The sequence below is a fragment of the Myiozetetes cayanensis genome, unplaced genomic scaffold (assembly GCF_022539395.1).
Source record: "Myiozetetes cayanensis isolate MyiCay16 unplaced genomic scaffold, myiCay2020 scf1, whole genome shotgun sequence".
NCBI classification, from domain to species: domain Eukaryota; kingdom Metazoa; phylum Chordata; class Aves; order Passeriformes; family Tyrannidae; genus Myiozetetes; species Myiozetetes cayanensis.
In genome coordinates this window covers 6,524,442-6,549,907 of record NW_026086604.1, presented here as the reverse complement: position 1 = coordinate 6,549,907, position 25,466 = coordinate 6,524,442, and the positions used below count along the sequence as shown (strand labels likewise).

The window sequence follows — 25,466 nt, the reverse complement described above, 5'->3', positions numbered from 1 at the left end:
CATCTGTTTTTTACTTAACCACGGGGATGTAGCAATGTGAAGACTGCTCATCTTTCATTGAGAGCCTTGAGGTGGCTTTGATATAATGATACAACACTATATTAAATGGCAGCTACGTTTTTTTGATGAAACCATGTGTGCCATGTGTTCCAAAGGGACCATTAAAGTAGCGGTAGCAGCAGCTTCTCTCCTCTTCTGTTATCTTGAAATCTTCCAGCTACAGAACCAGACTTCTGGGAGGATTCCTGTTATCTAATAAAATAATAATTAGCTGCCAAATAGCTTTTTTGGCCAAGACTAGGACCAGAGAGAAGATGGATTAGAACAACAGAATTCTTTTGTCTGCATTAAATGCATCACTTAACAAATAGATTGGTTTTTATTCCCTGAACCAGAACTAGACTTTAGGTGGAATGCAGGACTGAACTGATGAGGACATCTTGTTGGTCATTTGGGTTTACAGGCATATTCTGTGTGTGGTTTTGGCAAGGTGTGCATTCACAGGCTGCCAGTAATGCTGGTTGTTTGTGCCCCCTGGGGGTCTTAATGCAACAGAAAATGATGGAGAATTCAGAGACTCCTGGATGATCCCTCCCAGTGACGCCTTTCTCTTCTAGAAAAGAAGTTACCTTCCTGATGTTCAGACTGAACCTCCCCAGCTCTATTTTTGTGGCTGCTGCCCATTGTATACCCTCTGTTACCACAGGGAAGAGTGGCCTTATAGTAGATCACCTGTTGACCTCTTTGTCAGACTAACAGAGCCCAGCTCCCTCAGTGTCTTCTCCTTTTGGTCTCTGAGCATCTTGGTTGCCATCCCCCTAGATACACCATTGACAGTGAGGATTCAAAACTGTAGTCCAGGAAATTATTTCATCTACTGATATCTCAGCAAGACCAGATTCTTTTCCGTATTCCATCCCAACAATTTAATCCTTGCAAAATGAGAGCAAATAACTAGCCCTTAGTATGGATTTCAAAAAGAAACTTTGATAGTTGGAAAGTAAAGTGATCAACTCAGAAAGGCAAAGCTGGTAGCTGTGGAAACATGATATGGAGGAGGAATTGCTATTTACAGGAAATAGAGTTGCATGACTATGTCAGTTCATCAGCAACTCTACGGAAGAGCAGATATTAGGTAAAACATACTGTTTCAGATTTCAGAATTCAAATGACAATGAAATTTAAAAATGAAAAGTTGTTATAAGTCAAAGTTCTCTGCACTGGAACAGAAACAGAAAATTGTTGATACTTGAAAATGCAGATTGCTATTTTTATTAGAAAAAATCATGAAAACCAAGATAATTTTGAAAAATGCTATGAAATCTGTTCTATTTTTACTATGGAAGAAAAAAAACCAACCAATCAACCAAACAAACGAGTAAGTAGAACTTGATAATTTTTCTTTATTTTTTTTTCTCAGCTTTGAACAGTTTCCCCAAGAGGGTAAGAGGACAAAAAGCATCTTCCTTTTGCTTTCAAGGCCGTGACTGAAAAATAGGAGATAAGCAAATGCAGAACAAGACTATTTGCAAAACCTCTGCCGAAGCAGTCTGTTCTTGTCTGGCAGCTGGAATCCCTACTTATGTTACTCAGCTCATGCCTGACATGTCAATATCTTGTACCGTATAGTTTTAGGATGGTTTGTAACTCTATGACCTTGTATGGTCCCCATGCACTTTTTCTTTCCTAAAACTGGAGTCTGTCTGCTTGTCCCTTCTGAAGACTTTGCTCATTGTTCCTCCAGATGTCCCCTGTTACTTTTCAAACTCCAGTTCAAGCCTGTTTCATGGGATGAGCTCATTAGATGCACAAACCAAACACTTGCAGCTCGAGACATTAAAATGTTCTTAGAGCACAAAACTGTTGTTTAATATCCTAATTTGTAGAGTCCGTGGTGAGAGTGTCAATTTGTTAATGATGCCCAAACATTTTTAGACCACTCTATTCTAAGTGCTGCTTCTACTGGGACAGCACTTACAAAACATCAAGTTGTATTCTAACAGGGAAGTTTTTTCCCTCTGCACACTCCATGGAAAAATATGAAGAAAATGTGAGGCCACACTGAGTTTGCCAGTATAAGCAATTTTTTGGCAAAGAGATGAATGTATGTAATTTTTACTCTGTAATTGTCTAAACTGAATTAGAAAAGACTATTCCAAACATCTGTCTACATTCTTCCCACAGATACATTTCCCAAAATAAAGTTATGGGAAGCTGATTGTTCATCATTCATGGATCCACAGAAATATAATGGTTGACTCACTGTGGATATTTTATTTTGTTAGGCTATTGAATGTTTTGCTTCATGCAGAACGTTCCTTTCTGCTCAACCTACCATACACAGCAAGAATAAATCCAGCTGGCACCTGATATCTTTAAAACTGTCTTATGTTTTCTGGATTCAGAGTCTGTTATTTCACAATCTGTTCTGGACATTTCATGGCTGGGATCAATTTTAATGAGGTATCTAGAACCTGATCAATGCTCTGGGAAAGCTGAGCCCTGAATAATCATATTTTCCATAACGTGTCCTGCAGAGTCTGATTTATATCTCTGTTCTGGTGCTAGCTCACCTGTCACTAGTCTTAGTTTGTGACAGTTTATGAGCATTCATGGGGACTTAGGGATTTGTAGCAAGAGTTTAACAGCGAGGAAGTCCTGACGGTACTGTGATTATCACTCATCTCGCTGTAAGAACTGGCTCCCTGTCGACCCATCTGTTTTGGGTAGAGTAACAATGCAAATATTCAGCAATATTCAGCACAGAAGTTTCAGCTGAGAAAAATCAAGAACAAACTTCTACCCTGAGGACCTGATTTAAGCCCACTGATGTAAACCAGGTCCTGATTTTCATTGCCAATGTGCCCATCTCGCTGACACGCATTACGAGTTTTTAACCTCTGTGAGTTCTGGGATGAAACTAAGCAATCTCTGTGCTTGCCCCAAAACGCAACTGAGGGATTAAAGAGTATGTGGCTTTCTTTAACAGATTAATAATATTTAATTTTGCCCCTTTGGTTTCTACTTTTTTATTGAGCTCCAGATGCTGTATTCTCCTGGGAATGCGCTATGTTAGGTTAGTGTTTGCAACTCTGGGAACGTGCATGTCAGTCTCCTAGGGTGCCTTTTAAAATAATTTTGGATAATGGGAACATTTAGGATGCTGGCTCTACAGGTGCTTCTGCTTGTGCTGTCTCGACAGTTCAGCCAGTAGGTGGAACCAGGAGAAAGCAGATGTGTTGTGTGTGCAATGCTCAGCCCTTTCCTGAGAGATTCATCCCAAGGTGTCTGATTAAAATTGTGGTTTTAACTTAATTGTTCATGTTTAGGACAGTCAAACAGCAAAATACGGAGTTATTTCTAAAAAGTGACAGCTTGACACTGTCAGACCTTGGTGCACAAACTCCCCCCAGTTTGGGTCAGCCTGCAAATCAGCTGATTTCATCCTATACTAGTAAAAAGGATGTTTTAATAAAATTTCCTCACTGACCATTTTCACTTGTGAATATGTCAGGGATAGACAACAGGGGATAATCCAGATCACATCATATCCCTCCATCAACGACATCTGGCATTTGCTCAAAAGGCAGCATCAGAAATGTAGGCTAAAAATATTCCTTTAATGTGTTTTAGTGTGGGAAATTAAATGTACTCCACCCAATGGCATGTGCCCTGCAAAACACAGCCTGGGCAGCTCAGAGTGAATTAAAAGTCCATCTTTGAGATCAAATTACCACCAAAGAGAAAGCAGTAGGAGGTGATAAAGTGCTAAGGTTTCTGGTACCATGGAACTATTTCCCCAGCTCTGTCAATAGCCAGAGGAATTGAATTTAAGTCACTGTCCTTTCTGAACTTCTTTCCATCAATAAACTGGAGGGAAAGAACATGGATATCTTCTCCTTACCTTAACCCAGTTGATCCTGATGAGAAAAGTACTTGAATGAAAAAGGTTTTAAGAGCAAGATCTTGAAGCACTGAAACAGTGAAATCAATATACAAGTGTATTTTTAAACATCTGTAAAAACTGGAAGAAAGAGAATATATTGTGATGCATCTAGGGCTTTGCTGCTCTAAAGCAAAGGTGGAGACTCCTCATGCACTACGTAAAAGTGCTGCAATATATGTGCCTGGCTTGCAGTTTGGACTGTAATTTCAACACTATAACTTGGTCTTTCCAGGTTTTGAAACAAAAATATTTTAAAAATTACAGTATTTTTCAACAAATTGAAAATATACTTTGCCAGTAGGTAGAATCTGTTGCTAAAATGCTACTATCCATTTAATAACTTTAAACTTGGATAATAAAACTCATGGCTATTAAAAATATTGTGTTTGTGGCTATGGGTGATTTTTTATTTTCTCCTTCTCTCCTCTTCAATGTGAATACAGAAATTAGTTGTAAATTGTTGCTAGCAATCTGCTCTGCAAATGCATAAAGAAAGTAATTTTGGAGCTTGCCAATCATAAATCAGGAATGACTTTAATAGGGAGTTATCAGGCATGGCAGGGTGAGAAAGGCTTCATCTTGTTTTAATGAGAATGGGCTTGTACCTCCAAAAGCAGCAAAATTAGAACTCATGAATAACTTGTGGTGGAATATTTTCTCCTTGGCATCCAAGACAATAAATCTGCAGTCTCCAAGATTGAAGAATAATTAAATAAAACAGGTTAATTACCAGTACTTGGAAAAATTAATTTCCTACCAGGCACATTCTTTTATCTTCCTGACATTTTAAAATAAACTCGTCAAATCCCCACCACTGTGATTTTTTGTGTTAATTTTGCTCCTATTTTGGATTTTTTACAAAACCATTGTTGTCCTATATTTTATATTGACCCTAAATGCATGATTCCTTAAACCTTAAATTACATGAGTGGGGTTTTTTGTTTGCTTGTTAGAAATTTTTTTCTAGTTAAGGATGGCCATTGACGAAGGCCATTGGATTGTGATTTTCTTTTGATGGCACTTGTGTAAAGCATTAGTCACGATGTCTTAACCAACATACTTATTAATAAGGAAGTCTATATCCCAAACTGTTCTGGGACATTGATGTAGTAGGGCTGAGTGACTTTTCCAAAGGTACTTAGATATTCCAAGTGATGACAGCTGACCATGGAAAAGAGAAACCCAATAATTTTATAATTCTACAGAATTGTTTCTCCCATAGTAAAGTTCTGAGGGACTTAGGAGGGGAGAGGAAAAGGTCCTGGAAGCTCTACAGGTTGTGCACTTGTTAAAGTGCCCAATGGACAAGAGTTTCCAAAGGTTTTGGTTGGGTGGTGATGGAGCCTAGGACACACTGCTGCTTCCATCACTCCATGCCTTCTCTATTGTAAAACACAGGAGTCATAGTATTTTGATGCCTGTTCACACTGGTTATTTGAAGATGTTTATATAGCCCACGCTGTGTCATCACAAAGCTTACTCAACCATACCACTGGACACTTCAGCCAGCACATCCAAGAACTACAACAGGCAACCACTATGAGGACACTGGAAAGGCTTCCTTGGCCAGCTCAGGCTTTAGACCTAGAGAAAGGGCTATTAAATAGTTTACTCCAAAATTCTTGTCTATCACAAGCCTCCAAATGTCTCCCAGCTATCCAGTCCTCTGCAAGAATTCAGCCCCAGTCCTTCATATATTAACCAAACCCACAGGAGTAGCAGTGCGTTGGTTCACGGGCGCTTTCATATCTGCATGGGGTATAAGCTGTTTGCTTGCTCCTGTTGACAATAGAAACAAGGGATGGGGAAGGGATTTACTTACAGGGTTGGGCCGTGGCAATGGGCTTTCTAAATAGCGGTGTGACTTTTGTCTGTGCATCTGGATTTGATTATTAAGCACTTTTTTTCATGATCAGCGACAAAGCAAATAGGTTTATAGCACTTGAGGAGGCCTCTCTTCTCAAGTGGCAGATTATTGCACCTACTCAAATCATTGTGAGTAGAATGAAAAATCCTACTATTAAAAGGCCAGGGCTTTTCATTGATCTGAATGTTTCCCTTTTAACAACCCTGGCAGCATCAATGAGCCTTAAAGTGGGAGTAAATTATATTGGTATGTTTTAGTTTAAACATTAGTTTAAAGGTGTTTTTAAGCCAACTTTAAGGCCAACTGTTTGTAAAGGAGGCCTTAATGGAATTGGGAATTATGCCCAGAGCAAACACCTTGTCTGTTTGGCAGTGATTAGTAATGTGTTCACAGTTTACTAAATATAGGGTAACCAAATACTAAGGCACTTAAATGCACCTTCAGATAGAGCAGTAGCAGGTTTAGAAATGTACTTTATTAAAATCTGAGCCTGCTAACAAAGAAGCTGTAGAAGACAGTAAAGGGGTTTTGCAGAGATATCCTGATGGATAATTCACTGACTGTGAGATCACAGTTTTTGGGGGTGACGCAAAGTCGTGAGTTGAGGCATTTTCTTTGTGGAGAGTTGCTGGAAAGCCTTCTGTTTGAGACATCTGAAACTGCAAAGAGGACAAAACACTGGGGATATATAGTACAGTACAAGGAAGCCAGTAATGGATGGAACTGTCTTAGCAGTTTTTAGAACCTGACTTTCCTTCTCTGAACTTTTTAGGATTACACTTGTTCTTTGCAGACCTCACACCTTGTCACTAAGGAGGGCTTCTAGGCACTGAAGGTACTTCTAGGTAGTGAAGCAGTGCCATGTTCTGGCTGCTGTTGATAGTATGCAAATAACCTTACTTGTTTCTATTCCTGAACTGCTGTGCCCTGCCTGACCCCACAAACAGCTCAGGTTTTCTGTGCAGGGATCCTCATAACAAAGTTGCATCTTTGCTTTGTCACTGGGCTGATTTGCACCCTTCCTGCACCATAAATGTGGCTGGTGCTGTTAAATGTCATCCAGAGTTTGCTCTGCTAGGACTGGAGAGAGCAGAAGGCAGTGAACCTCTTCTTTCTGAATCCCAGTACTCCATGATCTCAATAACAGTGACATCTGGATGTGTCTACTCAGTTGCATCACTGTATTACACGAAGTCCCTTTTCTACTTTGATTTACCTCAATCAGATTTTTTATCTGATGATGAGATTTTTAATTAACTTGAAGGCCAGTTGTTTGTTTTTTTGTTGTTTTTTTTGTTTGTTTGTTTGTTTGGTTGTGTTTTTTTTGTTGTTGTTTTTACTTATTTGCCAAGGAAATGGAGATCAGGAAATGGAAACTTGGCAGTAATGTCCTCCCCCTGAAAGTAATCCTTCCTTTCTCACCATAGTGGCAAATGTTTGTGCATGGCTAATAAGAGAAACACCAATGTTATGAAGCTTCACTCATACAACTTCCATGTGCCACAGTGGCTCCATGTAGGATAAAAGCACATGCTGAAAGGAGGAGGTGGAAAATCACTGCAGAAATATCCCAGTTCTTTGATTGTGTGAGCCAGGGAAACATCATGGGAACTACAGTGTGTGACCAGGAAGAGCCCACTGCTGGCAGACCTAACAGCCTCATGGCTCAGAGAGCATTTCTGCTGAATATGGTAGTCTGAACACTGTGAAGGATGGGTAAGGGTGGTTGTCAGAGTGCTTAGAGTAAATACATTACTTTTTAAAAAAAATTTCTTAATATTTTTTATTTTTTTACATGTGTTTTAGCCATAGTATAGCTTCATTGTTTAGGCCTGGGACTCTGTCAGGGAGCTGAACTGCAAGTGTGTTGTGTTATAGGGGTGGAGACAAGCAAAACATGTTTCAAACAGAGGCAAGTGAACCTGTGCAACATGACATTCACAGCCAGTTACACAGATTTTGATTTCAGAGGGTGACTTTTGCTTTCTCAAACCTCATCTCTACTCAAGACAAAGGGCTAGGGCATCATAAGGCAGTAGTTGTTGTGGTATTAGGGGTATTGCAAGAAGAGAAAAAATGGAGAGGACATCCTCAGGAGGTCCCTGATGGAGTGGCTGAGTCAATGAGTCTCCAATCATCCTCACAACACAGTGGTTCATGGCTGGGTGTCTGTGAGGATGGTGGGCTGACAGGGCTGATCCCAGTCCCCTTTTGGATTTGTGGGATCCTGTGTTTTGGTTGCAAGACCCACAAAAATATGGATAAGTCTTAGGAATGTGAGGCCAAATGGGGACATGTGCTTTCACACTTCAACACAATGACCTTTATCTTACCTGGTGACCTGAAGGGCAGTGACTGCTGTGTAAAAGAAGCCTACAAGTAGCCAAGAGGCTCTAGAGCCTTCTCTCAACCAGCAGTGACAACAACTATGTGGTGGCACAATCCTCTGCCAGAGCCAAGCACCACAGGAAAACAAAGACTGGACACATCTCACACCTTCTTCTCATGTATCAGAGGGGTTTTGTACGTACATTCCTACATGATGAGATACCTCTGTTTAGAGAGAAAGGTCTACAAAAGGGTTGAGAGTCATCAAGGTGGTGCCAGGCTGTTTGGATAGTGGTCCCAGTCACAGAGCACTTGCTCTCAGCTGGGGCATGAAGGGTTTACAAGAGAGTAGTGACCACCCCAATTCCGTGGCTCTTTGACATTCACTGTTTGGTTTCCTTGCAGTCCCATTTAGAGCTGAGAGGATTTTAACCGAGGACCGATCACCACTGCGTTCGCAGCCTCCGTTTCTCTGTGACGCTCTCCAAGCTGTGTTTCTTTGTTTGCAGGCCACTGCCCAGACCTCCATCACCACCATGTCCCCCACTGTCCCAGCCACGACAGAGACCTACACACGGACCCAGTACTGCAAGTGGCCGTGCGAGTGCCCCAGGTCCCCTCCGCGGTGCTCCATGGGCGTCAGCCTGGTCACGGACGGCTGTGACTGCTGCAAGACCTGTGCCAGGCAGCGTGGAGAGACCTGCACGGAGGCTGACACCTGTGATTTCCACAGGGGCTTGTACTGCGACTACAGCGGAGACAGACCTAGGTACGAAATAGGAGTATGTGCACGTAAGTGATGTACATATATTTTTGGCTTAGATATATGTTGCCCAGCTCCCCTCAGTCTGAGTGGTGGGTGAGGTTTATCTCATTAGATTACTGGCAGCTTCCCCATGCATCATCTTCCATTCCCTTGTAGCTGCCTTTGTTCTCAGGGCAGGTGGCTGGATGGGAAATGACAGCTGAATTCTTGCTCTTTGAGTTGGCTGCAGCCAAGAGCAAAGACCAACCAGCATTTGGAGGTCTCCAGATGCGCAAGGAGATGATTCCATATTCCCTGCAGCAGAAGGAGGTTCTGTAGTGGGTTAGGGATGAAGGAAGGGTAGGTGTGCAGCTGGATTTAAAGACAAGCAATGTAGGTGTCTACATGACAACTACGACATTAAGGGGATGCTTCTGGCAAATTCCCTAGTGTGGACGCTTTGAAAGGATAGCATGTGGTATCCTGTCAAGAGGGTCAGGAATGAATCCTCTCCTATCAGAGCTTTTCAGTGACAAATTGAGGTCTGAGCCTTAATTTTACAATGGTTACAGTCACATTAGCTGCAATGAGGCAGAAGGATTTCTTCCTGCCTGTCATAACAGACTCTTGCTTTCATGTGACTGGAATGCTTTTACTCAAGAAGAGGAAAAAGAAGTTAGGTAATGTTTCATGTGCCAAGGATATGTTCACTTGTTCTGAGATCCAGAACATGAGATGGAATCTGATTAGCTTATAAATGTCAAAAATTATTGAAAATTACTACTCTGAGAAAGATTAAAAGTGAAAGGATTGCAAGCACAACCCCACAGACTGCTGATCAGAGAGGCTGTCACCAAGTTATTAGAACATATGGCCATGGCTTTAGGTACATGAACAGGAAAAAGTCATTTAGAGGTAGGGTCTTCTAGGCTGGAACATAACCATGAATGATCTAAGAGGAAATGTGAAGGTGAAAAAAAACCTGGAGAAGTGCTGACTGTGAGATGAGTAGGTAGAATAACTGATCCACAGGAGAGGAAAAAAATTACAAACTGTGGGCTTCCATAAGCTTAAAACAGCAGAAGTCACACAAGGGTCAGGTCTGAAGAGAGAAGCAGTTCAGGGAAGCTGACAGTTTCTCCCAGAAGTGATACTAGGTGTTGCAGTAGCTCAGTTACCAAAAAAAAAAAAAAAAAAAAAAAAAAAAGGCATGCAAAAAGTGCAGTCTAACCAGATTTTTGTGGAATATGATCAAAATAACAACAAGAGAAGTTACGTGCAAGGAGCTGTATGCTTAAACAGTGATTTTCAAGATTAGAAAAGATTAAGGTTAAGAAGAGAGGATATGAGATCATTCAAGTGTATTGTCTGGAGTGTGTGGGAGGTCTGTAAGGGCAGGTTAGACAAACATTGTCAAGAATGACATCGTTACAGCTGGCCCTGGGTTGGGAGAGGAAAACAGGCTTGATGTTGTCTCAAAGCTATCAGCCTTCCTAGAGCTCTTTAAAGACCTTCATGTTGCTTCACATTTGTTTATTTATTTAAATGCTTGTTTTCTTAGTTGGATATCTTTCGGTTTTTGCAGTCCTCCCATACATCACAGGCATTCAAGGATGCCTGTGGCAGCAGCGCTGCGATGTACTAAGACTGAGGTCCAGATTTCCCAGTGAGGTCTAGAGGGATTCCCAGTCTATGCTTTTTCGTCCTTACTACCATGACATTTATTCCTTATTATGTGACATCTGTGATGACATCTGTGATTCTATGGTGAGGGGCAGTGTGCTGCGCAGAGCTGAGGGGAATCAGAGGCAGGTCTTTCCATGGTTAGGAGTGAAGCAGGTTGTCTCTGGCTGCCAAAGAAACCTGTAGTCTTCCCCTTGCTTTCATCATCCAGGTAGATGCACAGGACAGGATCTGCTGACATTTTCTTTCTTGTACCCTGGGTCACATACAGGCTGCATCACCCCACTCTCAGCCCAAGAGGTTCTGTCCTGATCACAGGGTGAGTGAAGGCTCCTGTGAGTGGCACCCTGTTGGGTGTTGGGGACTGACTGCTGTGAGGAGTCTGCTTTGCATGTGGTTCCTATCGGCCAGGTCTAGAGAACCTAAAGAATCCAGGGCATACAGGGCTACAGAAACAATATAATATGTGGAAAAATAAGGATTCTGAAAGAACTAGGAACTGGTTTTGGGAAAGGGAATGCAGTCAAACTGGGGGAAATTCAGGCTATATCTGGACTGGCATGCTGTGGTGTATCCCAGGATCTAACCTTCCAGACGTGAAATAAGAACCTGCTGGGAGTCACTACAGCTCTCCTTTCGTTGTTGGATTATCTCTGCACCAAAGCAGAGACAGCAGAGGGCTGAACACATGCCCAGGTGGGGAGTCAGGCATTGTGCACATGGGGCTGGGATTAGGTATGTGCTTCCAAATTGCTTAATTTCAGATTTAGTGAAGTTCTGCATGAAGGCATTCAGCAACCCCTTTGTGTTTGGAAATGTTCTCATGGTGAACCTCTTGGTGTAGGAGACCTGAAGGAGGCTGAGTTATCATACTGCAGGAGGGATATGCTGGTAGGAAAACATCAGGAAACACAGCATTTTCTTGAATTGTTGTAATCCATGTGCACACCTAGAAATATACCTGAATTCTCAGGTCCAGTTCCAGCACTAAGAAATGTTTTTTCAATACAAAGGCTGAAACATTATCAAAATTTGAGCTGGAGATCTAGATCTGTGCTTCAGATTCCAACAACTCTCATTTTGGTGCAGAAGAAATTTGCATTTGATGTTTTCTTTCAGCCCATTCTAAAAATATGTAGCCTTTACAGAATTTTAATCCAACATTTCAATTTGTGTTCCTCCGAAGCAGCCACATTGCTGCTCATTTTCCCACTAGACTTAAAAGTGATCTGACCAGTGCGAGTGCACTGCCTCCATGTGACCAAACAAGAAACTAAACTTTGAATTTTCCACTGAAAGATTTCTGCCACTGCTTCCAAAAAAATGGCCATATCTTTGAAACAAATGAACAAAAAAATATTGCTGTTTGGATCAATGTGATTCCTGTTCACAGACAATCCAAATGTTTGATTTTTTTTTTATGTTTATTTTTTTTGTGAATTTGCTTAAAAAAATACAATTATTTTTATAAATAATAATAATATTTTTATAAAAAAATAATAGTAATTATTTTCATGGCTTTATAATTTATACTTCATTATCATAGAAAAATATTCTGTGATAAACCATGTGGGATCCAGTTGCCTAAATTTAGGAATCCAGTGCCATTTAGGTGCTCCTTTGCTACCTTGGTTGTCTTTCCCTCTCTGCTTCAGATGGGTACAGGTGTTGTGAAGAGCTGTGTCTTATATGTGACTCCGTATAGTCCCCTCATATGTCTCTGAAAGCCTTAAATTTCACTCATTATCTGTTTTAATTGCTTTGATTGCTCCTACTGGAATAACTCGTACCACCGTGCCATGAAATGATTATTTAAGTAAGCATTTGTGGGTAAAGCTTGTCTTATTTTCTAACTTATTTTTTCCATGAAGCATTGAAAGATTCTCTTTTTTTTTTGCTGTGATTCAGAATGAAAACAGCTTCCTAGATGGTGTGACTACCCTTGTCTCAGCATCATGCTGAACACATCACCCTGCAGCACTGCCGTGTCTCCATGTTGGCTCTGCCAGCCCAGGGATCAGCTTGGTAAAGGAACACATCAGAGCTGCTTGTTGCCAGCATCATTTTAATGGTCCTTTGTGTGTCTTTCTCTCTTTGTCTTTATTTTCAGAGATTGTTGGTGTAGGATGTGTCCTCAATGGAGTCAGGTATAAGAATGGGGAGACGTTTCAACCCAACTGCAAATACAACTGCACATGCATTAACGGGGCTGTGGGATGTATTCCCATGTGCACAAACTCACGTCCTCCCCTTGTCTGGTGCCCAAACCCAAAGCTGATTAAGATGGCAGGGAAGTGCTGCGAGCAGTGGGTTTGTGATGACTCCAGGAAAATCAGGAAGACGTCTCCGCGTCACATCTCCTCTGCAGGTATGGAGGCAATGAGGCAATCCTCTCCTTTGCCATCAGGCAGCTGAAGACAGAATCTACAAGCAAAGTATCAGCTTGTATTGCCAGAGCTGGCAGGTGTCTAGTCTTTGTGTGAATGAGGCACAGAGACTCCCACACAGGATGTGCTGAAGGACAGGACAGGCCAATCCATGTAGTGTGCTCAAACTCCTTAGCAGCAATGTGGATATGGATGCCTCATCCCAGGAAGCATTCAAGGCCAGGTTGGATGGGGCCCTGAGTAACCTGATCTAGTGTGTCATCCCTGCCCATTACAGGGGAGTTGGATCAAAATGATCTTTAAGGTCCTTTTCAACCCAAACCATTTGATGATTCTAAGAATGTGAGATTCACCAAAGGTGCTTGTGTAACCATCCTGTGATTCTGCGTGACAAAGCCCCCTTTGAAGAATCTGCTGGAACTTTGAAGATATCACGAGTCTTTTTTAATGTTTCACCTTTTTTTTTTTTTTCAGTCTGGGCCCTCTGGGAAACAGAATGGGTTCAGCTTAATTTGAGACTGAGGTCTTCTGTCTAGGTCATATTGCTTTGGCAGTGCAATTTTAAAGCCCCTGTATCTTAGTAGACTCAAACTTACATAGCATCTTGAAAGCAGTTATTGTGCTGGAAGTTTCATTGCCAGCTGGGCTAAATTGTCTTTGTGCTAGTATAGCTTTTCATCAATTCTGGACTGATGATATTGTTAAACTACCTTTTTTGTGTATCACATAATGTGTCTTCTTTCCACACACATTCGTAGCCCATTGCACAGAGGTGGTACCATTTGCCTCAAATATGGTTTCAAATGCTTAAGATGAACTTACCTTGCCATATGTCTTAAATTTGTCCTCAAAATGCCCTACAATGCAATGTATTGCCACTAGCCACATTAGCTCCATATTTTAGACTATCTCACAAAAGTAAAGCTCAAGGAGATGTAGGATGCTTGTTGTAAACCAGGATTTTGTTTCCTCAGTGGTAAGGGATTTTTTCCCCCAACCCTTGGTCTATATTTTTACTGTACAAAGCAAAGCTTCAGTCTCCATTTTGTGCATTAAAATTGTGCACTGGAGTTTAGCCCTCACTTCTGTCCCTAGTAGCTCTGAAATATGATGTGGGTCCAAATTCACAGCATCTACTGCTGAAACTGGCCTTATATCTTCGTCACCTTTGTTCCAAAATGGGCATAACACAGCTTTGCTTGCCTGACTTTCCTCTTGTAAGTGGAATTCATACACAAGTACGACTAGCATTTATTACATTTAGTATAGTGATTAATACACTAATAAACATAACAGTGAGCAAGATCAGTGCAGCAGTTTCTATCAGAGTTTTTCCTCTGGGCTGTCCCATGAGCTGCAAAGCAGAGGGGACTTTGGCTGAGGCTGTGAAAGAACCTGAACTGGGGTTGTTGGCTGCTTTCAAAACAGAGCCCATCCCTCTCCAAATGGCTACTGAGCTCTCTGGGAGCTATTCAAGCTGCTCTTCCTCACAGTGAAAGGCTGTGGCTGCTTCCCAAGCCCTCTGCCATCCAGCAGAGACTGTTGACCACTTTCTGCTACAGGGAATCAATTGAATGGGCTCAGAAATAAACCTTCATGGTGAGATCAGATCTCATCCCTTTTTTCCACCCACTGGCACAGGCTTCTGTAATTGTTTGTATTGTGGCAGCACCTGGGGGTCCCAGACAAGGACCCCCTTGTGCGATGCTGTGAAGGGGAATAAAGGAATGAGCCCTGGCCTTGAACACTCACAGAGCTGGAGAGCCTGACACAAGTAGGTCAGCACAAAGGGGGTGGGATGAGGGGGTTCACAGGAATGTTGAACCACTTCACTGTAGTTTAATTATTTGGGTTAGTGGCCTGAATGTGTAATGAGCTGGGGAGAGGGTCTTTAATATGTAAAGCTGTCTCGGCTGAATAATGTGGGGTTAAACTCTCTCCACAGCCTACGAGGGAGAGGAGGAAACCTGGCAGAAGAACTGCATCGTTCACACCTCACCCTGGAGTCCCTGCTCAAAGACCTGTGGGCTGGGCATCTCCACCAGGATTTCCAACGACAATGAGCAGTGCCGGCTCCTGAAGGAAAGCCGCCTGTGCAACTTGAGACCCTGTGAGGTGGATATAACCCAGCACATCAAGGTGGGGACTATTTCTTTGTGTGCCCCTTCAGCTTTTTCGGTGCAGCTTTCAGGCCTCAGAGGGCTGCACTTCTACACAGACTTACTGTGCTGCACAGAGTTCCAAAATGTGTCCTCCTTGTGCTTCCACGTGCTGGTATGAAAACCTTGCCCTGAGAGCTTTAGCTGCAGCCAAAAGGTCCTTGCAAAGAAGGGCAAGCAAAGCCTGCTGTGCTCAATGCTGGCTCAGACAGACCTGTACCCAGCTACTGGAAAAGCAATGCTGCATGTCTGGTCATGGCTGTGAACTCCATTTTCCAAGTATCCTACTGGGTTCTTATGTCTAAACATGTAAATCTGTCACGGCCTTTAGGGATTCCTAACAACCCTTTTAAATACAGGAATCAGAGAATAGAATCACAGAATCGCTAAAACTGAAAAGATCCAAGATCATCAAGTCCAACCTTTGACCAAATACCACCATGCCCATTAGACCACATTGCAAAATGCGATGTCTACTTGTTTTCTGAAGATTACCAGGGATGGTGACTCCTCCACTTCCCTGGGCAGCCTGTTCAAATGCTTAACCACTCTTTCAACTAAGAAATTTTTCCTAATGTCCAACCTGAACCTCCCGTGGAGCAATTTGAGGCCATTTCCCCTTGTCCTATCATTATTTACCTGGAAAAAGAGGCCAACCCTGACTCTGCCACAACCTCATTTCAGGGAGTTGAAGAGAGCAAGGTGAATTTTATGTCTTACCTCATCACTATCTACAACTCCCTGAGAGGAGGTTGTATCCAGGTGGGCATTGGTCTCTTCTCTCAGGCAATCAGCAATAGGACAAGAGGGCACAGTCTTAAGCTCTGCCAGGGGAAGTTTAGGTTGGATATTAGGAAGACATTCTTTACAGAGAGAGTGACCAGGTACTGGAATGGGCTGCCCAGGGAGGTGGTGGATTCACCGTCCCTGGAGGTTTTTAAGATGAGACTGGATGTGGCCCTTAGTGCTACAGTCTAGTAACCACAGTGGGGTTGGATCAAGGGTTGGACTTGATGATCTCAGAGGTCTTTTCCAACCCAGTTGATCCTATGATTCTATGTCAGCATTGAATATTAACCTCTCTCTTTTTATTTTCTTCTCTGATTTAGCCTGGAAAGAAGTGCCTGGCTGTCTACAGGGCCAATGAACCCATGAACTACACCATCTCAGGATGTGTGAGCAAAAGTCCATACAGACCCAAATATTGTGGCGTCTGCACAGACAACAGGTGCTGCACACCCTACAAGTCCAAGACTATTGAAGTGAGGTTTCAGTGCCCAGATGGAACTGAGTTGTCCTGGAAAATCATGTGGATCAATGCTTGTTTTTGCAACCTGAATTGCAGGAACCCCAATGACATCTTTGCCGACTTGGCTCATTACCACGATTACTCTGAAATCGCTAATTAAATTGGCTGAATGCTTGAATTGACCCATTGCTCTGATTTTACAGAGGTTTTAAAATAAAAGGAGACTCTTCATTCACTACCAATGTACAATTTGGTTTTTTCCTGAGTTAGGATGTTAAATAGCCTTGTTTTGCCACACTGTTTTTGGAGAAGCCTTGAACAAGCAGGATTTTTAACTCCAATGGATCTTCATCCATTAACAGCAGCCAGGAATTCCTTCACGCACTGATTTCAGGACTTAAATGACAGCTATGTTGGCACTGCCATTTATTAGGCCAGCAGTTTAATTGCCCAGAGGAAAGAATAGCACACTAGTACGACAGCAAAAATATGCCTGTCAGTAGCTTAGACATGAGATTCAGACACCCTTATTATCATTTCTTGAACAATGTTGTCTAAGATGGAAAATTGATACACGTTTCATTTTTAACATTTGACATGAGGATTTGGTGGTCTGACCCTTGAGATTAAAGTCTAGTATCTGTCACACTGAGATCAGTGTTAGAGCTGCCCCTCTGTCATTCTCAGTCAGATCCTTCTCCATTGTGAATTTCATGGGAGGAGCTTAGGAAGAAGGATGTTTCTCCTGAAATCTCTTTGTGATGAATCTTTCTCTTACTGCATTAGGCTGGGTCCAAGTGTCCTACTCTCCTTGGATTCACCTCAGTCTCTTGGAGTATCTTGTGCCAGGGGTATTTTCACAGTTCTCTACCTGCTCTGATTCTGAACAGCCCGAACGCTCTGAATCCAAACCAGCCTCCCAGAGATCATATTTTCAGGATAGATCTTCTATCCAGGGGTTATGTACTGCTCCTAGACTAGCTCTGCAGACCTGAAGGATGAAATGTAGGGGACCAGATGAGAGATGAAGGGGCAAGACCTCATGTACCCATTTATTCACACAGAAATTGTGTGACTACCACCTCCTCCTCTCCATGGGGTTATGAGCATGCAGGTCACACTTCTCACTGCCACTTCATCAGTGACACAAATCATTGTTTTACATGTCTGGGGTCGAAGAAAGGAGACACATGCTAAAATGAGAAAACAGATGTTAAGCTTCCCATCAGTTCTGTGAATGTGTGGATGCAGAAGGAGAGGCAATTCTTGGCATAGCTTCTGGTGCATTAGTTCCGACTGGGCTGCAGCTCAGAGTAAACATCAAGGCAAAACATTTTCTTCAGAAGTGGTTTCACATGCAAATATCAGCTAAGAGAAGAAAAAAACCTGTCATTACCTTTCCAAGCAATACATTTATCAACACTGAAAGATGCTGGAGCCAGGGGGTTTTTTCCAACAAGTTGTTAGTACAGAACCCAAGCCCCATGGCACATTTGCTATTGCTTCACTTGGGAGAGCAGAAATGTGTTTCTGCATGGAGAACTGTAGTATTTGTTCCAAAATCCCTGGTGGCACAGTAGAACTGATTGACACATAGTCTGGAGATTGGAACAGTACAGGGCTGAACTTGGGATGATGCAAGTGTTTTAAATTAGTCATTATCTTGCTTAAGTTTCAGTTGGCAGGTTGTCTCTCTTCATCTTGATAAACCAGCGGAAGCTAGATTGGTTTCTGGGAGACATAAATCTTTTTGGCTATGATGAATTAAAATTTCTTGTGAATGGTCTGAAAATAATGTCATCCCTATGTAAAAAACACTAGGGAAAAAAATCTTCAAAAGCCGCTAAGTCCAGTAGCGTATTTGTTTGAATATAAGAATTCTGCCCCCATATTTCCCATAGAGCTAGGCCATATCTCAATTCAAAGCTTTTATTACTTCTTTCTTTAAGCTTCCATGAAATAGCCAGTGGCAGAAAAGAAGGGTGATCCCTCTCTGCATGTTTCAGTATTCTCTCCTCTTTGTTCCTCTGATGATAAGGAACCTGAGGCCACCAGCATTTTGCAAGATTCAGCCCCATGACTGCCTTGGCCTGGATGGTGTGACAGCGGAGGTCATATCCGACTAATTTGCCTCCACCCAAATGAGATCTCAGCACTAGCAAGACTGAGAATGTTACATTTTAAACTCCACCCCTTGGTAAAAAAGTCCAATGAGAACATACAAAAAAAGAGACCTTGGCCAAGAAGTTGACCATGTTTTCCAAAAGGGAAAATGGTTTGTATTGAGACATGTTATAGGGAAGCCATACTAGGACCTCTCGCTCAATATTTAAATCTGAATATTTAAATCTCATATTTAAGTTCCCTTAAATATGGCTTGGAATCCTTTGTTTTAGTTCTTGCCCATCTTAAAATGTCATATACGTGTGTGTGTATATACATATATATGTATATATAATATATGTATGTATATGCATATATAAAAAGATATCAATATATACATATCTATATGCATATACATCTATAAAATACTATGTACATGCATTTATATAATATTGTATATAATATTATATATAGAAACATGCCTATGAATATATATGTGTATATTTACATATATTCCTATAGTGCAGCTATGGTGCATGAAAAGGAGTGCATGTATAAGGTGTATTTATATTTACAATCAATCTTTCTCTTATTTACATGTACACATAAGGAAACAAAACCAGGATCAGATCATGTACAAAAAACTGTGTCCCTCAACAGGCTTGCTTTGCTTTGCAATTAGCTAATGCTGTAACCCCCTCAATGAAATGCTGCAGTGGCTGTAACACATGGCTTTCACTCCGAGATAAAAGAAGCTATTGAAAGCTAATGCATGACCAGCAGCTCCAGTGTGTGTCAGTTTTTAGTGAAGTGAATGCCTGGAAACCACAGATCTTGCCCAACATATCCAAGATGCTTCTGTTTCTAGCCTGGTTTCCTAAGGAAGCAAGGCGTATGCAACCCTACCATCCATTTGTTTGTCTGTCTGTCAGGCAGTCCCTCTGTGGGAAATGCCAAACAAAGGAGGCAGAAGTATAAAGATCTCAGAAGCATTGCAATTCCTGCAAAAAAAAAAAAAAAAAAAAGAAACCAAAGAGCAGGACAGGGAAGAGGACCACCACATTGTCCCTGTAAAACCCATGCACATCTGCCAGGCAGCCAATGCTTCCAACACGTCTGCAGTGTGGCCCAAACAACTCAGCAGCAGTGTAAAGGGGTTTTGAACAGACGCACCAGTTGGAAACCAGCAGCCATGGAGGAGGTACAGCTGAAGGAATCATGGATGGGGAATAGTCATTATTGCACTGCTGTAAATAGTGTAAATAGTGCTGTAAATTGTGGGGAGACTGGACACAAATCTGTAGGAAGCACAGGTTCGTTAACTCTTTTGCTTTTACAACTCTTAGTCTGGTGACTCCGAAAGGGGAAGAGCATCACTTGTAGACAGTGAACTTGACCTGCAGTCTGTGGAGCATCGGAGATCCTTTGTTCTAATAGGTGTTTACAAGCAGATTAGCCCTAGGACTAAGGCAACAGACCAGCCTTTAGATTCAGTTCCCTGGCTCCCACTGTGCTTGGGCAGATCATATATCTTTATAAATGTATTTTGTCGTTACTGTTTAAATACATTCAGGATCTAGATCCTCAAAGGCTTTCATGGATCCAGCCCTTGGTTTCACTTTTTCTCAGTGCTTCAGAGCCAGAACAAGACCCTACTATTCACTGCCTCTGTTGAGAGTGAAAACTCCTCCAGAAGGAACTGATGCTCTCTGTACATTTGTACAGTGGGCCCAGGTCTCTGCTGGGACCTGAAAGTGATACCATAACCCAAGGAAGCAACAATAATAGCATTGAGGAGATACCAGGATCAGAGCTGGTGCTAGAACCTTCTGCTGCAACAGTCCTGGGAAAGGCTTGAGAAAGGATGGGAGTGACAATTTTGCAATCCAGTCTAAGCCAAGACAGTTTGACACACATCCTGCTCACAGCAGTTATCTTGTTAGACCTGTATACTGGGACAAGGATGGAGGGTGGGATTTTGAGGTTCTGCTCATGGTGGTATGAACAGCAAGACTCCAGTGAGCTCCAGTGTCTGTAGCCATCAGCCTTCTGTGGGCACTTCATCACAGTCAGTACAGTAGCTCAAGCTGCCTTGTTTGGGAATCCCAGAAAGCAGGTTATCCACTCAATGAAGAAGCAGGCATGAAATTTATTCAAATGCCTTTTCAGGGAGCATTGGCTGGACTTTAAAACACCCTTTTGTGTGCATGCAATTGAAAACAGGGTGTGGTGCAGTTGCCTTATTTTTGACTTGCTCACTAGGGTTGTGCTGTGTATATGTAATACTCTAGAAAAATCACAAATTTAGAAACAATGTGTAAAACATCTTGTAAATTAAATCCTGAGGGGTTTTTTTTGTCCCAGTGTTTTTGAAGGAGTTTTAAAACAAACATTTTGTTAAACTGATATAGACAGAGTGCTCTCACTATCTAGAGGCACGTACCCACACACATACCTACCGAAATTGTGAGTTTTCCTGTTTTAATAGTTCTATGGTTATACCTGTAAGCTTCATATACTGAAATATGGGAAAAATTAATAGGAAAACCAGATTGGCTTGGCAGTGTCAGCCTGAGTTCCCCCACCTATATATAACACATTATTTGTTCGTAAAGCATTGTGATGAGACTTTTTTAGGTGGCATGTTGCTGTTATAGTTTAAAGATATTAAATAACCTCATAAGTGTTAAATGGTTAATGAATCTATAACTGCCACCTCATTTAGAAGCTTAGGCAGGCAAACGGAAGCAAAATATGTCTGCCACTGGCAGCTCTTTTCCAATCTCTTGCCTGGCCAATGTCCAAGTGTGCATTCACAACCTGTGACAAAGCCTTGAACTGGAGGACACATAAAAACAAAGAGCCAGTAATATGGTAAAAGGATGATGTGGAAGCATTTCCTTCAGTGTGAATGTTTTGGCAGCTTGTTCCCTAACTCACATGTTCTTGTTGGCTGGTCTGTTTCTGGTTCTACATTTGCTTGGGTTTTTTTTGCCCTTACTGGACTTGGGACAGACTTCTGGAGTCTCTGAGCAAAGTGGAACATGTTCTCAACCTGCTGATGAGGGCCTTTGTTAGCAGCTCCCTCGAGAGGCTGCAGGAGTAACCTGTTTGCAGCAGCCATACATACCAAAATTGTTCAAACAAGGTCATTAAAGACAGGGGGAAAGCATTCATTACTCCATATCACTTAACTTCCATATCCTCAGACCCAACCCCAGTAAGGATTGTACCCTTTAATTCTAGAAAAATATACTTACAGAGTTTTCCCACAAGTCAAGTTTGCCTTCCAGCCTGAAGCAGGTTACTTGCCTTGGTAGGAACTCAAACACTGTGAGTGGCCTCATGTCCTGAAGAATGCTGGATTGGTGTTGAGGTTGCTTACAGTTCCCAGGATTTTAGATGAGAAAGCATGTTCTCTCCAGCCTTCTCCTTCAGCATACTTTATTTTTGTTTTGCTGCTGGGTGGTGGGTTTCTTTGTTTGTTTTCAAGGAAGGGCGATTATCTGCATTTTTAAGCACTTTCCAGTCAACTGTGCCTCTGGCAATAGCTTTTATCAAAGGTACCACATCTCCCTGTTGCCTCTATAGGCACCAGAAATTCTGTGTGCCCTGTGCTTGCCCATGTGGCAACTGCCAAGCGCACAGTCTTACATGAAGGGCTTCCTCACTGCTTTCGTTAGTCTGGGAAAACCAAAATCTCGAGTACTTCGCACTTTCCAAATGAAGTGTTGACTCTGTCATAGGTTCTACTTCTATAGTACCTCCCCTGCTCCAAATTTGCGTGAGTGTCAGGAGGGAATCACCACAGGATCGACATTTAATCATTGGCAGCTGGTGCTAAAGAACTAAGATTTTTTTTTGTTTGTTTGGTGACTGTTTATCATTAAAAATAAATTAAATCATATTGCAATCAGTCAGTAAATGACAATATCCTAGCTGGAGAGATATAAGTGCAGGACTGAGGTTGAGCAGGGGAGGTCTGACAGTGTGCATGTCACCACTGCACAAGGAGCTGGGTGGCACCTTTGCATGGTGTGGGCTCATCAAACCCTACAGGCAGGTTGGTCACGGAGGCTTTGCTGGGAGCTGCCCCAGCCTTCCCCCAGTGCTGCTGCCCAGCAAACAGCCCTTCCCTCCCCAGCCCCCTCCACACACTGACCTTGGCCTGAATACCATAATCCACTCCATCCACAAGCAATTGCAGAGAGTGGCAGGTCATCCAAGGATACCTTTTCCAGCTCTGCTGCAGGTCACAGCTCACTGTGATGCTGCTGCTTGGGAAGTAAGAGCTTTCCCAACCACTGGGCTCTTCTAGACACGCCTAGTGATGCCTGCCTTCAGTGTATGATGTACCTCCCACAGCCACCTATGTAAAAACACGTAGGGTATATGGGATGTGGGGCTGCTTCTTTAATGACATCCAAATAACAACTCTCCTCCTCCAGCCCCAGGAGTGCTGGGTGAGCAATCGATCCCCACGCTGAGTTGCAGGGAACAGACACTGAACTGTTTGGCAGTTGGAATCAGAAGCCTTTTTTTCCTTCCCCCTCCCCGCCTCCCCCCCAGGTCAGCAGCTGTGTTGTTTATAAAATGAATGGAGCCCTTAATGAAGCAATACATAGAAACAGTGAGAGGCTGTGTCTGTCTGTTACAAAGGGCTGAGGGGGAAGGGTTGAGCTCTTAAAATACCCTGACATCCTTTCTCTCAGTTATTTAAACACTAGGCATAGCAATGATCAGCTACCAGCATAAAGCCTATATTTGGCTTGGTGGAAACGCTAAATCCACACATCAAAGCAGCTGTTCATAGAGACAGACCAGGAGAGGCCTTCTATTACAGGGAACGTGAAGTAGTGCAAAATAGTGAAAAAAAAAAAAAAAAAAAAGGCAAACAAACAGAGAGCATGTGGGAAGGGGGAGGGACAAGTTGCAGCAGCACTGCTCAATGTGCTGAATTGGTGGATGCAACAGACCCCATTACCAGCACGTTAAGGATTGCAGCACATACTCTGCCCAAGATACAAAAACAGACATGAAGAGGATTCCTGCACTGGAGAGAAAAAATAAGCAGTTTTGCTATAAACAGTCTTCACTTCAGCTCAGTCCATCACTTGCAACACATGGCATTAATCATAAACCGTGAAAACACATCTAGGTTAAAGTTTCCAGCTGTTCAATCTATATAGACTTTTAAAGAGGAAAGTAGCATCCTTCAGCACCAAAGTCCTGCTGCCATGACATAGTATTGGCACATCCTCTCCCCTTCCTTCTCTGCAAGGACAGGGAAGGGGAAATACATCTTGAAGTTCATCCAGATTTTTGTACAGTAGATGTCAAGGCCCAGACAGAGGTGGAGAGAACACAGATTTCAGTAACGACATCCTTTCCATTAGTGGTTTTGAAGAGCACTACTACAGCAAAGATTTGTATTGAGGTATACTGATGACATCAGGAAGCCTCACAGTTCCTGAGAGACCATGTGTTCTCTTCCACCCTTTATAACCCCAAAAGCACTGTGAGATGTGAACTGGTTATTTTCTGGAAACCTCCTTTAATCAAACCTGAATTTCCTCTATGCCATGAGAGCTCCTTGACCCTTAATAGCCATTCATACTTGGAGAAAAAAAGTGAAACCTCAGCTCACCTTTTCTGGGTTAGTGACACTACACTATCCAGGTTGAGTCTGTCTCCAAAATTAATGTAGAAATCAGCTTTTGCAAGCTCTAAGAAGGGTTTTTATATTAAAAAAAAAAAAACTAATAAATCTGAAAGCCACTTGCATCTCTTTAGTTACAGCACAAGTTAAAGATGCAGGAGACCAATACTGCAGGGAAAGAGGAATAACTGCTTGCAAAAGGTAAGACATTACTCCACTGTGCTGCCCTCCAGCTTCTCTTTGCAGATACACGCTGTTCTTTGCCAAATGAATGCTCTTTATTGCAAAGCTGACATTTTTAGTGGTCCTAGCAACGCCTTGCTGCTCAGAAGTGCTCGCAGATCCTTTTGTGCAGCAAGAAGGCTTGGATGCATTCCTCCCCATTAAACCAAAATAAACTGCCTGGGCTTGACAGGCACACCATGGTGTCCTTGTGGAAGGAATGATTAGCCATTCCCAGAAAAGATCAGCAAAGAACATAACTTTGCCCTTCTTTTGTAAGATGAACTGGCACAGTTTCCTCCTGTTTTCACTGGCACTGGCTGTGGTTAACCAAATCAAACCCCTTGCTGGTATCAGTCCAATCATGACTGCTGAATCAGCACATCTAGCAGAGCCTTGGCTCAGACATGTCAAATATTTGCTTTTGCCTCTTCCTATTACAGGATTTCTTGAGATACAGGAGGAATGAGCAGCCCGAAATAGTGCCAGCAAAGTCACAAAGCCACCTGTCCCTGAAAGCATCAGTATGTTAAGTAAGTCACTAGGTTAATCTTTACTCTTCTGAAGTTAGATTCTTGCAAGAGGTCCATAAAGAAATGTCTTTAGAAACTCAAAGTGGTGTCTGCAGTTTCAGTCAAGAGGTCTGAATAACTCCAGGTATTCATGGGGAACATGCCACATCAATGGATTTACAGATCAGATTGGCATCAGAAAGGATACAGTGAGCATGGCACCAGCTTCAGTGAGGAAGTCAGGGTACCGATCACAGATCTGTGCACTAGGACAGTACTCTAGACAGGGAGACAAAGAAAACTTCAAACAGCAAATAGTACTTGATATCATGGCTCAATCTTTTGCCATATTTTTAGAGCAAAATTATACTTTAGTATTAATATAGCCACTAAAAAAGGTGGAGTGTGGTGTTTTCTTAGTATAAATAGTAGGCTGGAATGGGGAAAAAACTGAGCACAGAAGTAGGTATTGGCAGAGGTATAAGCAAAAGAAAATGTATCATTGATATATTTTATACCATTTATATTATTGATATAAAGGGGTGATAAAAATATACTTGGGCTGAGAAGGATTGTACTCCTGGTAAAACATGAAGACACCAGACA

The 25,466-nt window shown here is 42.2% G+C and overlaps 1 protein-coding gene across 2 annotated transcripts in view; it reads left to right on the top strand.

Annotated features, from left to right (window-relative positions):
* CCN4 (cellular communication network factor 4) overlaps positions 1-16,595 on the top strand; it is a 35,432-nt gene extending 18,837 nt beyond the window's left edge. Inside the window, exons 2-5 of one of the 2 annotated variants that reach the window (XM_050313134.1) lie at positions 8,651-8,933; positions 12,680-12,937; positions 14,902-15,095; positions 16,225-16,595. In XM_050313134.1, coding sequence (XP_050169091.1) covers positions 8,651-8,933; positions 12,680-12,937; positions 14,902-15,095; positions 16,225-16,524 — 1,035 coding nt within the window. In that variant the 3' untranslated portion in view covers positions 16,525-16,595. Of the gene's footprint in view, positions 1-8,649; positions 8,934-12,679; positions 12,938-14,901; positions 15,096-16,224 lie in introns of both variants that reach the window. The other variant, XM_050313143.1, reaches the window with a different exon arrangement.
* The last annotated feature ends 8,871 nt before the right edge of the window (positions 16,596-25,466 follow it).